At 41.0% G+C, this 15,153-nt stretch overlaps 1 protein-coding gene across 1 annotated transcript; it reads right to left on the bottom strand.

Annotated features, from left to right (window-relative positions):
• Nucleotides 1–7,082: 7,082 nt before the first annotated feature.
• MRPL38 (mitochondrial ribosomal protein L38) lies at nucleotides 7,083–14,588 on the bottom strand. Its single transcript, XM_044671772.1, has 9 exons — nucleotides 14,453–14,588; nucleotides 14,151–14,330; nucleotides 10,685–10,816; nucleotides 10,383–10,591; nucleotides 9,895–9,967; nucleotides 9,639–9,684; nucleotides 8,961–9,119; nucleotides 8,617–8,753; nucleotides 7,083–7,631 (listed from the first exon to the last, which is right to left on the bottom strand). Exons 1-9 carry the CDS (start codon nucleotides 14,517–14,519, stop codon nucleotides 7,495–7,497), a joined length of 1,140 nt encoding a protein of 379 aa, XP_044527707.1. The 5' UTR covers nucleotides 14,520–14,588; the 3' UTR covers nucleotides 7,083–7,494.
• Nucleotides 14,589–15,153: the final 565 nt, after the last annotated feature.

The raw sequence follows: 15,153 nt of genomic DNA, 5'->3' as shown, positions 1-15,153 counted from the left end.
CTAAATTCAGTTCATAGACTTATCCCCGAAGGAGACTTTGATACCTTCTGGAGGAGAAGAGAAGACACCCAAAAGCTAGCTAGCTCTGTTTTTATCAAAGAGGATTCCGGGATAAAATAACAATCTATTTTTTCTCTCTATTCCTGCTTAAATATTTCTAAATCTAGGAGAAATTATCTTTTAGGTTCAAGTGGGGTTTTTTTGGCTGTTGTTATGCCTTAAGAGAGGAATTTAAAGAATGATTTAAAGAATTTTTTTTTACTAATTATATATAATAACTATTCCTTAAGAGAGGAAGGAGTACTTCAAGCTATATCCAAAGTCTTGATTGCTTTCCTTCCAATGCTAGTTATACAAAGACTATGAAAAATAGTGAATGGTGAGTAAATCCATTTGTCCACCCTGAAAACAATTGGAAATCAGAGAAGTTATACAAACTAGAATATATCTGATAACTGATTGAGCCCGGGCCTTTCTCTTAAGTGGCCCCTTAGTGCCTAGAGCGCTCCACCTGGAGTCAGGAAGCCCTGAGTTTGATCTCAGATATTAGCTGGGTGAATATGGCAAATCACTTAACTATCTGCCTCAGTTTCCTCAACTTTAAAATGAGGATCATAAAAATAGCATCTACTTTTCAGGATTGTTGTATGAAGATCAAATGAGATAATATTTGTAAAAAGGGCTTAGCATAGTGTCTGACACACAGCAGTCACTTAATAAATGCATATTTCTTTCTCTTTCTCATCCACTGGGAGCAAGATCTCCCAACTTTACCTAAAGGGAAATTATTTAAAGTCTCTAGCACCTGAAAATCGGGGACATTTTGAAGCACTGACTCTTCTAAATCTGTTTTCCCCCCAAATCTTTCTCTTCCTCTATAGGTCTCTTTCTGCACAGAGCTAGAACCTCATGTTATCGTCTTTCGAAGTCAGAGCAAGAAAAAATTCTCTTAAGTTCCTGCATCAATTTTGCCTTTACAGGCAGACAGAGTTAAGTAATTATCTCTCCAGCAATGTGGAAAATCTTATGCAAATGAACCAGCCTTAAACCTTGGGTTACATATAAGAAATATCTGAGTCTTTAAAAAATATTTAAATTACTCTTATAGACCTCTCATAAGGTCTTTACTTTCTCTTCTTTAATTTTCAGGGTCTTTGTTGAATTGGGTAACATCTAAAATATTGTTTTTGTTCATTTGTGATCCATAGCTCCAACTTTTCAAAAAATGCAGTCACTTTATTCTTCTGAATCAGAATAGGAATTTGAGGATCTTACATTGATTTTATATGCAAATACCTAACCAAAAATGCAAATTTAAAAAGGCAATTTTTTCCATAAAATGAATTTGCTTCATCTTCATTATTTTTTTAAACCCTTACCTTCCACTTTAGAATCAACACTGTGTATTAGTTCCAAGGCATAAGACTGGTAAAGGCTAGGCAATGGGGGTTGTGATTTGCCCAGGGTCATACAGCTAGGAAGAATCTGAGGTTAGATTTGAATCTAGGACCTCAACTCTCTGGGCCTGACTCTCAATCCACTGAGCTACCCAGCTGCCCCCTTCATCTTCATGATTATCAGTAAAAAATGCATTTCTTCTTTTAGGTAAAAACATGTGTTATGGGAAGGAATTTTTAAAAAATTTAATTATTTAGTATTTATTATTATTGAGGCAGGGACTCAAAGCTATCCTCACAACTATGAAAAAGGAAGACTATTTTACATTATTTAGATAGAAGCCAAAAGGAATTTTCAACTTCCCAAAGTGATATAGTTATCTGAGGAAGAATCCTAACTGAAGCATATGCCTTGGTTATCTTGGTGAAATGTAAATCCCTTCCCCTCAGTCTGTACATTGTGAACCTTCTAAATGTAACTTAATCTGGAATCTGATTCCTTAGGGAATGTATGAGATTGTGAGTCTGCTTAACTAAATTTGTTTAAGACTTATGACATTGAAGAAAGCATGGGTTTATCTGTCTTTTTTATCTTTTATGGCCTAAGAGAATGTATGAGATCGTATTATGTGAAATAATCCTCTCTGTCTTTGATGTAATTTTGTCTGTAAAAATCCATTAGAATCCTAATCTTTGTTCAAGGTTATTTTGGGGGGTTTTGAATCCTGAATCTGAGCAGGTTTTACCTCTATCATTTCTGTATTCTGGTAACCTACTCTGTGAATTCCAAGAAGAGATATTTCTGCCATAGCACATCCTTTGTCATGCTTTGGCACAAGAAAGCTGGAGTGTTTTACAATTGTAGTGCCAAGGAGATATGTATCCTGGAGATGAATAGCTGCTGTCAAGGACAGAAATCCCCATGTTGTTTCTTTCCTCAACCTTCTTGAAGTGAATCCTCACATGGACTGACAAGAGCAGGCTTTTCACTGGGTTCAAATGTGACCTCAGATACTTTGTAGCTATGTGACCCTGGGCAAGTCACTTGACCCCAATTGCCTAGCTATGGCTACTCTTCTGTCTTAGAATTCATACTAAGATAGAAAGTAAGGTTTAAAAAAAAAAAAAAAAAGAGCAGGCTGTGATTGATCAGTGAGACTTTTTCTGCTAAGGGAAAAGGAAATAGGCCCAGTTCTGGGGTCACATAGGGGATTGGGTGGGCAAATCCTGGAAAAAAACTAGAGCAGAAGGTACCTCTGGAAGCTGTATTAAGAGAACAGGAAAACCTGATGTTCATCATCAGAGAAACGAAAGCAAAGCAATACTAGCAAGAATTTTCAATTCCCAGGTCCTGAGAAATGCTTAGGCGGATCTTATTTTGCTGAGCTTCCTCAAAGGGAAAGCCCCAAGTCTTGTGATTTCTCCTTCTCTGCCTGAGGAGGAAGGCAGAAGCATAGAAAGAAGCAAGTTTCTCAATGTTCTTTTCTTAAGAATTTGCTTTTGACAACCTTGTTTTATGAAACCCCAAATTTACCTTTGTCCCATGGGAACTTGCCTTCAAGAAATTCAAGACTGAACAATGGGCCATCTAGCACCCTGGATAGGAGTAGTAGAGGAAGTCAAGTACTTTTTTGTTTCCTTAGTTTCTCTTATTACATTTAGGCTTCTCCCAGGTATGCAAGCCGCTAACTACAACCTTCTTCCCAAGCCCCTACCCAGTCAGTTGTTTCCTCTTTGATGATATTCCTTAAGATATAACTAGAACCCTAAGTTCTTTAGTAAGATGGAAATTCCCGTTCTTGGTGTTTTTCCCAGAGACAGTGTTCCCAGAATCTCAGAGCTTGGCTCTGAGGCATTTGTGTGCATGTATGATGCTGTGTGGTGGTCAAAAGAGCATTCATTGTCTCCCTTGTCCTGATTAAAGGTGTTTTCTTTGTAACTGTCTTGGTGGTTCTGTGTTTTTTCAGGTTGACACTTTATTTTCTGTTTTGGCCATTTATCTGAAAATGTCATGATTAAAATGACCTCGAGACTGATTTTGGGGTAAGAATATAAGTTGATTATATCAGGTATTTTGGTTAAGCCACCATCATAACTGATAAAGTGAGATAGATCTCCATGGCTCTCTCAAAACAAGGGGACAATCTGAGCTGAGTCGGGTTGTCTAATAAACAGGTTTTGAGGAGCTCATTATTCAGCTCCTTGCTTAACCATTCCAAAATGTCTTTTATTGGTGATAGCTAATTAAAACAAAAACAAAAACAACTCTTACCTTCAGTCTTGGAATCAGTACTAAGGCAGAAGAGTAGTAAGGGCTAGGCAATGGGGGTTAAATGACTTGCCCAAGGTCACACGACTAGGAAGTGTCTGTGGTCCTCTCTTCTCTAGGTCTGGTTTTCAATCCACTGAGCCACCTAGCTACCCCCATACACTTCTAAAAGCATTTACAACCTCACTGCTAGCTAATATGAAAAAAATGCCTACCTTTTGCTTCCACAGGGTCAGACTAGACACAGCTCCCATTTCTGAACTGTCTTTTTTTCTCAACTGCTCAAATGCCTTTTTCTTTAAAATGTTTTAATCTGGGGGCAGCTGGGTAGCTCAGTGGATTGAGAGTCGGGCCTAGAGACAGGAGGTCCTAAGTTCAAATCTGGCCTCAGACACTTCCCAGCTATATGACCCTGGGCAAGTCACTTGACCCCCATTGCCCACCCTTACCACTCTTCCACCTAGGAGCCAATACACAGAAGTTAAGGGTTTAAAAAAAAACCAACAAAAAATAAAATGTTTTAATCTTATTTTTCTCAATTACAATTAATAACACTTTTTAACTTTTTTTTTTTTTTTTTTACAATTTCTTAGTTCCAAATTCCCTCTTTCTTCTCCTCCCCTTTCCTTGAAAAGGAAAATACTTTACTACAAATTAAAATGTTCAGCCATGGAAAACACATTTCCATACTAGCCATCTTGCAAAAAAGAACATAGACTACACCACTCCTCCACCTCCCCAGAATCAAAGTCAAAACCAATAACAATAAAGAAAAATTTTAAAGTATGTTTTGCTTTGTATTCAGACTCCGTTAGTTTTTTTTTCTGAAAGCAGAGAGCATTTTCTTGTATTATTCCAACTTTTTTTTTTAATACTCATCTTCTTTAGAATCAATACCAGCTATCAAGAGTGGTAAGGACTAGGCAATTGGAGTTAGGTGACTTGCCCAAGATCACACAGATAGGAAGTGTTTGAGGTCAGATTTGAAACCAGGACTGGCTAGATTCTACAGGTCTGGCTCTCTATTCAATGAGCCACTTTGATGCCCTTTTCAGTTGTCTTTTAAGAACTAACCAGAGGCATGGCCAACCATTATTCAGCGCCAGGCCCTAACTCTGACAAGGAATTTATTACTACTTTAAAAAGGAATATCAGACATTTTAGTTAATTTAATCATTATTGGGCCTGTTTTCTGTGCTTAGATCCTGATGGAAAAGTCAGTTAGTTTCCCTATATATGCACTAACAAATATTTTAAACATAAAGCATTTTTTAGTACTGCTGAGCAAGTATCTCATTTTCTCTTCTTCCTATGCAATTCACAAATCCAGATCTCCCGGCAATCAAAGGCTTTAGCTTTTTGGCAACAGAATCTTCCTAGTGAGGTGCTCTTCTTCTTTAAGAAGCATTGCAGTTGTAGAAATCACCTCCTTCTGTCAGTAGCTGACTCTGAAATTTTTAAACTTGAGCTCACTAGGTAGCTGCTAGATTATGACATGCCCTTCTTAGGATCACTCTTGTTTATTTTTTTTTTTAAACCCTTAACTTCTGTGTATTGACTTATAGGTGGAAGAGTGGTAAGGGTGGGCAATGGGGGTCAAGTGACTTGCCCAGGGTCACACAGCTGGGAAGTGTCTGAGGCCAGATTTGAACCTCCTATCTCTAGGCCTGACTCTCAATCCACTGAGCTACTCAGCTGCCCCACTCTTGTTTATTTTAAACCATATTTTCTGTCCTAGTAACAACTCTAAGACAGAAGGGCAAGGGCTAGGCAAATGGGGTTAAGTGACTTGCCCAGGGATTGTCTGAAGCTAGATTTGAACCCAGGTCTTCCTGATTTGAAGCTTGGCCCTCTGTGCTACCTACATACCCCAGGATCACTTTTCAGTTACCTGTGTTTATAGAAATACAAAAGAGATAGTCAGGGATTTGAGGTGCAGGTTAGGCTTTACTAAGTAAGCCCACATTCCTGCTGCCCTAAGCATGTAGCTGCCACAGAGAGAACTTGTAAATGATATATATATAAACTAGTATCACTGATGAATATTGATGCAAAAAAAATTTTTTTTAACTTATTTGAAGCATTTAACTTTCTTTGGAAAAAACTCCTTTTCTTGTCAATTTTCCAGGCAAAGAGAAAGAGGCTCTTTTCCTTCTCTTTAGAATTTGCCTCTGTTGTAAACTGAACAATCACACTCATGATATCCTTTTTTGGTTTACCTTTGGCACAATCTACTTATAAAGCTAAAGGTTACTATTATAAGAATATAATTTGAAGGAAGGGTTCACTAGGCTCACTGAAAATCTAAACCACTGTGGGGCAGGTAGATGGCTCAATGGACTGAGTGCCAGACCTAGGGAGGGGAGTTCAAATCTGACCTAAGAAACTTCCTAGCTGTGTGATTCTAGGCAAGTCAGTTAACCCCATTTGCCTGGCCCTTGCCCTTTTGTCTTAGAATTGTTATTAGGACAAAAGGTAAGGTTTTTCTTAAAGGAAAAGTACCTATATATACAATATTTACTGCTGCTCTTTTTTGTGGTGGCAAAGAACTGGAAATTGAGGGGATGTTCATCCATTGGGGAATGGCTGAACAAGTTATAATATATGATTGTGATGAATTACTATTGTGTGACAAGAAATGACAAGCAAGAGGGTTTCAGAAAAACCTGGGATGATTTATGTGAACTGATGCAGTGATGTGAGCAGAACCAGAACTTATACACAGTTAGCAGCAATATTGCATGATGATCAAGACAATTCCAAAGGACTCATGACAAAAAATGCTATTCACCTCCAGAGAAAGAACCAATGGAATTTTTTTTTTTTTTTTTAAACCCTTGTACTTCGGTGTATTGTCTCATAGGTGGAAGGTTGGTAAGGGTGGGCAATGGGGGTCAAGTGACTTGCCCAGGGTCACACAGCTGGGAAGTGGCTGAGGCCGGGTTTGAACCTAGGACCTCCTATCTCTAGGCCTGACTCTCACTCCACTGAGCTACCCAGCTGCCCCTGGAATTCTAAATACAGATTGAAGCAGAGTTAAAAAATTTTTTTTCTTGTTTGTTTTTTGATGTGTTTTCCTTAGCAACATGGACAATATGGAAATATTTTGCATTACTCCACATGTATAATCTATATAAAATGGCTTGTCTTCACTAGAAGGGAGGAGGAAGAGAATTTGGAATTTAAAAAAAAAAAAAAAAAGGTTTGGGGCAGCTAGGTAGCTTAGTGGATTGAGAGCCAGGCCTAGAGATGGGAGGTCCTGGGTTCAAATCTAATCTCAGACTCTTTCTAGCTGTGTGACCCTGGACAAGTACTTAACCCCACTGCCTAGCCTTTACCAATCTTTTGCCTTAGAACCAATACACAGTATTGATTCTAAGATGGGAGGTAAAGGTTTAAAATAAAAGGTTAAAAAATTTTACATGTAATTGAGAAATATTTAATGAAATAAATAAAAATATACGGGGACAAAAAGAGTATGTTCTGGAACACTGAGAAGCTAGCATCACACATCCAGTGCATGGGACTTGAATCATATCCTGACTTTAAGGTCAGCTATCTATTATACCATGTTGCATATCTGAAATCACCTTGACTCACATTCTCTGATCTTGATACCCTTCTTGCTCCCAAACCATGTGGATAGAAATCCACTGGCAGAATAATAGCCTCAGGGAAGAGCTTCCAGGGAGTGGATGTCTGGGAGCCTCTAACCTATTATTGTTCTTGAAAGATGAATTGGACGGGCCAGGGTAGCTCTAAGGGGATATCTCAGCTCTGTTGCTAGTCCCCTTCGGGTACCCTGTACACTTTGGGTGACCCAATCCTTCAGTAGATGCCATAGCTGGGTTCATGGCTGTCTCGGTATCGATCCAAATATCGCAGTGGTTGCCCATGAGGGAACTTCTTTTGTATGGGATGGTAAGGGGGTGGGCGTACAAACTCAAACACTGGCTCCCGCATGTCTGCAAAATGAATGAAGAGGCTCAGGTGAATGCTTTCCCCAAGTCCTAAGCTTCCCCAGAGAAAGCATCCTACCACACATCCAGATTTCCTCCTAGTTCCTACTGTGATAATGAGATTAAATCTACCTTGCCCCAAATCTAATCACCAAAAGTGTAAACAACTCCACTTAACTCACAAGTTGGGTGGTCTGTAACCCACCTGTGCTACAGTGAGTGACAAATCAGAATTTACTGACTGCCTCCTGAGCAGACCTAAGAAAAGCGCCTGTTGTGATTGGACACGTAAACTAAGAGGAAGGCACAGGAAGTGACACAAAAGAAGCCCCTTTAAAAGAAAGTTGAGTGAGCTCAGTGTGGCTCTTCTGGTTTGTGGCTGGGACTTGGATGAGCTCTGGAGCTGGGACCCTGAGACTTGATAAGACTATTCTAAAATCTTTTCTTTGGAATTCCATATGGTGAGTGTAAAGACTGAATCTTCCTGAACTTGTCTTAAGGAACTTCCCTTTCAAAGAACTCTGTGACTGAAGCTTTTGCTTCATTCACCTCTGGGGCCCTCCGGGCCTCTGACTTTCCGGCCTTGAGCTCAAGGCCACATCTTTCTTGACTGAGGGTTAATTAGATCCATCTGGGTTAAACTAGGGGATGGGAGCAAATTACCTAGTGTGTTAGATTACTTATCCTATCTTATCCTGTCTTTTATTTCCTTATTTCTTCTTCCTCTCCTCATTTGTAAATAAACTTCCATAAAAGTTATTTTGACTTGAGATTATTCCTTAATTGGGGATTGATAATTATTCAATTCCCTGGTGACCAACCTTTTAATATTCACCCAATTAAAACCCCTTTTTACTTCTTACACTACTATGTGATGACAGGGCTCAGAATAGAGGTCATGGGCTTGCTTGTGTAAGCTAGATAGCCATATGGTCCCCAATGGCCCTTCCAATGGACAGAGAAAGCCTTGACTCCACCCTGTCCCACTTACTGAGCAGGTGGTGATAGATGTGGGTGACAGAGTCATCCCAGCGGCACTGGAAGAAGGCTAGACCAGTTGGGGTCATGGAATCCTGGTGCTTCTTATAGAAGTCAAATGTGCGGAATGTTCTCATAGCAAGATGGTAACTATAGAGAGAAGATGAAAAGGTATGAGTGGCCTCAAAGATGCCTCATCCTTTCCCAGAATCTACTCTAGAAAAATTTTGCAGTTTTGTCCAGCACATTCCCCATTCCTCCAATCACAAGTCAAATTTCAGAAAACTCAGAGCTCCTTAAGAACAAGGTTCAACCATTCTGCAGACACCCAGGGTGAAGCCTTTGAGGAGAAATTACCAAGGTGTGGGACGGGCATCTCTAGAAAAGTCAATAGGATGGTGCTGCTTGAACAGGAGGAAAGTAAAACGGTGAAAACCAGTCCCTTTGGATGGGAACGGTGGGAGGTAGTGGCACATCTCTTGTCCTGCAGACACATCATTGCCTGGGATGTTGGTCCTGGTTGGGAAGGAAATTATGTTGTTTAAATGTAACCCCTCCCCAATGCTACAACTGTAGGAGGTGGCATATCACCCCATCTTTATGCCACCTTCTTCCAGACTACCTGCAGGAACAGAGGTGTGAGGCACGTGCATATGCCCCTTATTTTCCCCAAAGTAACTACATCCATGGCCTGGACACTGACTTACCCTTCTATAGAAGTTTACTTACCAAGCTGGATTTTCCCCTGCATTCTTTCTTGGAGTCAATACTATGCACCGATTCCAAGGCAGAAGAATGATAAGAGTTAGGTAATGGGGGCTAAATGATTTGCCCAGGGTCACATAGCTAGAAAGTGTCTGAGGCCATATTTGAACCCAGGATCTCCCATCTCTAAGCTTGGATCTCTATCCATTGAGCCACCTAGCCCCACAACCCCCTTGATTCAGAATCCTGCTGAAATTTCCCTCCCTCTACCATACCCTTCTTTCCCCATCTCTCTTCAATGCCTCCCAAACCCTGCCCACTTATACTTACACCAGCCAGTGGATGTATTCAGCATCCTGTTCCTGTAAGTGTCCATCTGCATACAAAAAGAACCCATTTACCATGGGGCAGAGAATGGATATGGGGTCTGATGCTCTGTAAGAGTGGACCTTCCAGCCTGCACAATTCCAGGTGTTAGACTGTCTCTCCTTCACTTCTTAGGCTTTGGTTTGCAGGGTAGTTCAATGATACGAGAAGCCCAGGAAAGAAAGGAAGGACAAGAGGCCGTCTTGCCAAAGGCACATACCCAAGTTGGTGAGCAGCAAAGTCCACAGGGAGCCCTTTTCTGCTTCATATGTCACCTCTGGGGGATTAGCAGCCTGACAAAGAGAGAAGGCAGAAAGAGGCTACAGTTGGACCCAAGAATAAAGGCAGCCCAGAGCAAAAACTATAGCTCTATAGGAACCAATCTATCACAGAGAGGCAAGAAGAAACCAAAGAGGTGAATTATAAGTCAGAATTATAAGATTTTTTTTTTATGCCCTTACTTTCTATCTTAAAATCAATATTAAGTATCAGTTCCAAGGCAGAAGAGCGGTAAGAGCTAGGCAATTGGGATTAAGTGACTTACTCAGGGTCACAGAGCTAGGAAGGGTCTGAGGCCAGATTTAAACCCAGGTCCTTCTGTCTCCAGGCCTGGCTCTGTATCTACCCAGCCACCTTATTGCCCTTTGTGCTGGGACTTAAACAGGACATAGGAAAGGCATATGTGTATATGGGAGGGTGACAGGTTACCTCAGTTGGGGTAACCTCATTCCCCTGGAACACAGGCATCATCAGTTCTTCTCCCAGATTGTAGGCAACATTCAATGGGACCCAGGGCACAAATGTGGCACCCACGAACAAGTCTTGGTAGAGGCCATAGTACTCAGCCAGGCGCTTCTTGTGGTAAGGGCCAGCGGTCTTTTCCCAATCAGCTTTAACTTCCTCCAGTGGGATAGAAACTGTATAAATCAGAGAAGTACATGAATAGGCCATCCCAGACAGCTGGGCTCATCTTGCCCTATATTATCCCCAATATCTGCAATCACACTCACTGTCATGGAAGTGGGCACTCTTCTCCATCCTAGCCCGGTTCTCCTGAAGGATTTTCTTTCTTTCAAGGACCTGTTGTTGCCTTTGGGTTGTCTTTTGGAGAGGAAATCCAATGTCTATTTTGTCTTCGGGATCTGGGTGGAAGGTAGGTCCATGAGAGTCTAGATTAGATCAAGCCTGGCACAATTTCAAATCTTTTTGGATTAAAATGTTTTTACACATGATTGAAAAATAATGTTAAAGTCTTAAAAGTATTTTGATGGTTTCAGAAAAACCTGAGAAGACTTAGTTGAATGATTCCAATGGAAGTGAGCAGAACCAGAACACTATATATAATAATGATACTGTCAGTATTCAACTGTCAAAGTCCTGCCACTTTGAATAAGACAATGGTCTAAGACAATTCCATAGGACCCATGATGAAAAATGCTATTCACTTCCTATCCACCTCTAAGAAAGAACTGATGAACTCTGAGGGCAGGCTAAAGCATAATTTTATAACTTTATTTTTCTTGTATGTGCTTCTAAATGAGAGTGATCTTCAAGATTATCTAGCCCAACTCTATCATTTTACTGAAGCCTAGGGAGGGGGCTTGCTCAAAATTTAAAGTCAGTTACTGTTAATGGGTCTGGCCTAGATTAAACAATTTACTTCTCTGTAAAATGAGGGTGTTGGACTAGATGAGTTCCTAGAGTTGACCCAGTTCTGATCTCCTTTGTTTGTTACAATAAAGATGTTGGCAGAGGTTGTGCAACCCAAGCAGGGACATAAGAAGAAATTATATGGGAGTTGTGTATGAATGAAAATGACAGACAACATTTCCAGCAAAGGGGCTATCTTTCCTTAAATGGTGGAAATGAGGAAGCAGTATGGGTAAAGTAGAAAAGACAATGCCCCCCAAAAGTTGATGAAAAACACAAGATATCTTTCAATTTTTAGATAAATAATTACAACAGCACTTATTGGAGCAGTAAAGAACAGAAAGAAATGGGTATGCTCCCAGACAAGGGAATGGCTGAATAAGCTGTGAAGCCTAGGGGAAGAAGACTGAAGTAGACCCAAGACAGAGAATGACTATTCCCATGCCATCATCACTAGAGCTGCTCTCATCTACTGCTACTGTGCCTGAACTCTTCCCCTATTGCTGGCAGCAAACTCCTAGGCCTTTTTACTTTCCTAAAGCCAGTGTTCTGAATTGTTGACTCCCTGAGAATAAACTACCCCAGCAGACAGCCTTTATCATCACCTCTCTCAACCTCATCTATCTCAAGCCAACCCACCATCCACTCTAGTCCCTTTCATTGGACCTTTTGGAATTCCCATTCCCTTCATGTGCACAGAACAGATTTGAACCTAAGTCTTCCTGATTTCAAATTTAGGATCTCCTCTACTCCTCTTCCTTTCATATTTCCTCTATTTTCTTAAAAATTTTTTTTCTTTTTATAAACAAGTGCTTATATATGTACATATATATGTACATATATACATATGTATATGCCCTTATACTGCTCCACAACTGAAAAACAGAAAAAAAAAAGAAAAAAAGAAAAAGAAATCCCCTTCCATGACAAATATGCATAGTCCTAGAAAACAAATACCCACACTGGCTATGTTTAATAATGTATATTTCATTTAGCATTTTAAATCCTTCTAATTTCTAATTGACACTGCATCTCTGGCCATTTTTTTCCAATAGTGTTTCTACAGTTATCCCTTCCAAATCACAATTTTCTCCATTGTGGTATATATATATATATATAAAATCAGCATAAGAAATTAAATGGGAATTTTGGGGAGTTTTGAGGAAGCTGAAGATGATACACAAAGGCCAGCAGATAACACAGAAAAAGTTTGGAAACTCAGAAATGAAAACTTAACCTAAAATTTACAATAAGGTACTGTCAAAACCCCATAAAATAAAAAGAAAAAAATTCACTTTTTCTGTGGTATGAAGGAAGGGCCAAAATTTTTTCATTGTCTTTTCAGGACTGAGGGCTCCATGCTCTTAACTCCTGTGATGTGGAAGGGATACCTGTATTTCTATTGCCTCTTCCCCCAGCACTCAACAACTTTTTCCCCTTTGAAGTTCACTTTATCCAAGCCAGATCTTGGGGGTTTGTCACCTTCCGTTATTTTCCCTTCTTTCCTCATGAGTTCCACAGCCTGCTCACTCTCTTCACCAACTCCTGACCTCATACTAGGAGACATCATCATGTATGGTGTTCTCTCAAGCATCCTAACTTCTGGTTCTTCAATCTACTCAATGCCCATCAACCTATCTCTGCCTCACAGGGAGGGTCATATGCTTAGTGTTTCTGTAACCCAGTTCCATTTGGACCAATTCCATCATGCTGAAACTGCTTTATCTGACCATTATCACTCCATCTCTCTCTACACTTTATATCTCCTAAATCTCTACTTCCTTCTCACCACACTCTCAAATCTGTCAACACATCAGTATGTTCCCAGGCCTTTAGAATGTGAGGGATTTGCCCCACTTTACTTAGCCCTGCACTCTGTACTGTCATAGGGACCTCCAAACCCTCCACTTTTTAGACCTGTTCTAGGCAAGCTATCACTCCCTTCCTTCTCAATCCTATTATTTATTCTCTTCTCAATCCTATTAATTAATTAATTCAATTCTGTTTTATTTTCTCTCAAATTCTTTGCTCCCAGATTTTCTGGCCAACCCACATCTTACCAAGCCCCACCCCTGGGGGATCACTCCCACTCTGTTTCCTCGGTTCTTACTTGCTAGAAAAACTATGGTGGGTTCACTAACACTCAATGTTATCTAGGATATTCCACTCGGAGTAAAGCAGTACAAAAATTCTCCCCATTTTACAAAAGGAGAAACTGAGGCTCAGAGAAACAAAATGATTTGTTTAGAATCATAGCTAGGAAAGAGCAAGAAACTTTGGTTCCTACATTTATCATTATATCCAAGAGTAGTTATAATAAGTATAAGTAGAACAGTAGGAAATGAAATTGATAACAGTGCTTTGAGGTGTGTAGCATGCTTTACATTCACTCATTTGATTTTCACATCCTTGATTTGGGTACTCCCTCTGACAATACACGTCATTTAACCCCTGTTAAGTCTGTGAGGAATTGAAGGTGTTTAGCACAGGACCTAGGACAAAGTGAGCGCTATATAAATAGTAGCTTTGATACTTATTATCATCCCCATTTTGCAGATAAGGAAACTGAGAGGCCAGAGGGATGAGATAAGATTATCATCTCCATTTTTTTTTTTCAGGAAAAATAACACTATCTGGGTACCCTAGCGAGAATCCTTTCACCTTTCCAGGAAGGGCTCAAGTTTCCACCTAAGTAAAATGAGGCGGGGCTGGAAACCATAATATCCAGCTCTCCATTTAGGGTTGAGGGACAGGGGACAGGGTGAGGGCGGGGCCCGGTCCAGTCTCGCGAGGATAGAGAGAAGATCCCGAGGCGCTGTCGCGCACCTGAGGGCTTCCGGAAGTAGTCACGGTAGCTCTTCCACCAGTGTGGACCCTTCGCCTCGTTCTCTGCGCGGCGCTGGTAGCGGTCGAAGCTGCGATACTTCTCCAGGCTCTCCAGCGAGCTCACATCGATGTCCTCGTTGGGCATGGGTCCCAGCGGGGCTGACCGGCGACTCAGGACGGCTGCGGGCGAGGAGAACCAGGAAGTCATTGGCAGAAGGACTAGCTCCAGCCCAGTGGACGCGACTCCGACCCCCAACCCTGGCGTTGTCACGTTCCCTCCCTTCCCTGCCCTAGCCCCTCACCCGCGGTGCTGAAGCCGCGGCTGCTCCGCGTTCCATACAGTGCTACTCTCCACCAGGGCGCCGCCATCTTCCCTAGAGCTACAGCGTTAGCGCCGCCGTCAGGACCCCAAAGAGGCAGCTTTTGCACTGCCTGAGCCGAGTAGGCTGCCTAGCCACGCCCCCAGACCGCCTACGTAACCGGGGCGGGCCGGAATGGTCTTGACCTGGATGTCTGGGAGAGGAAAAACTTTGAGGTTTGATTGCTGGTAATGTCAGCCCTCTCACCGACTTCATTCCTTCTTAGGGACCCAGGTTTCCTCATTGACTTCTCAACCCCCAAATGTTGAAGTCCAATTAGATCCAATTAGATTAGATTATAAGCATTCATTAAGCATTTACTATATGTTAGGCAGATACTAAGCAGTTAGTTATCTTGCATGCCTACTGTGTGCCAGGCTCTGTGCCATGCACTCTGAGATACACAGAAAGACAAAAAAAATCCCTTCTCCCAAGGGAGTTCACAGTTCGCCGTCTAATTGTACAGACTATGCAAACAACCATATGTAAGCTATATATATTATATATTAATATATATGATACATATATAAATATATATATGACAGGTTACATCAGAGGGAAAGCATTAGCCCTTAGGGGGTATATGGAAAGGCTTCTCATAATTGAGACTTGAGGAAGGCCAGGAGGCAGAGACAAGGTACAAG

Source organism: Gracilinanus agilis, chromosome 4, assembly GCF_016433145.1.
Source record: "Gracilinanus agilis isolate LMUSP501 chromosome 4, AgileGrace, whole genome shotgun sequence".
Lineage (NCBI taxonomy): Eukaryota > Metazoa > Chordata > Mammalia > Didelphimorphia > Didelphidae > Gracilinanus > Gracilinanus agilis.
This window is presented reverse-complemented; position numbering and strand designations above follow the sequence as displayed.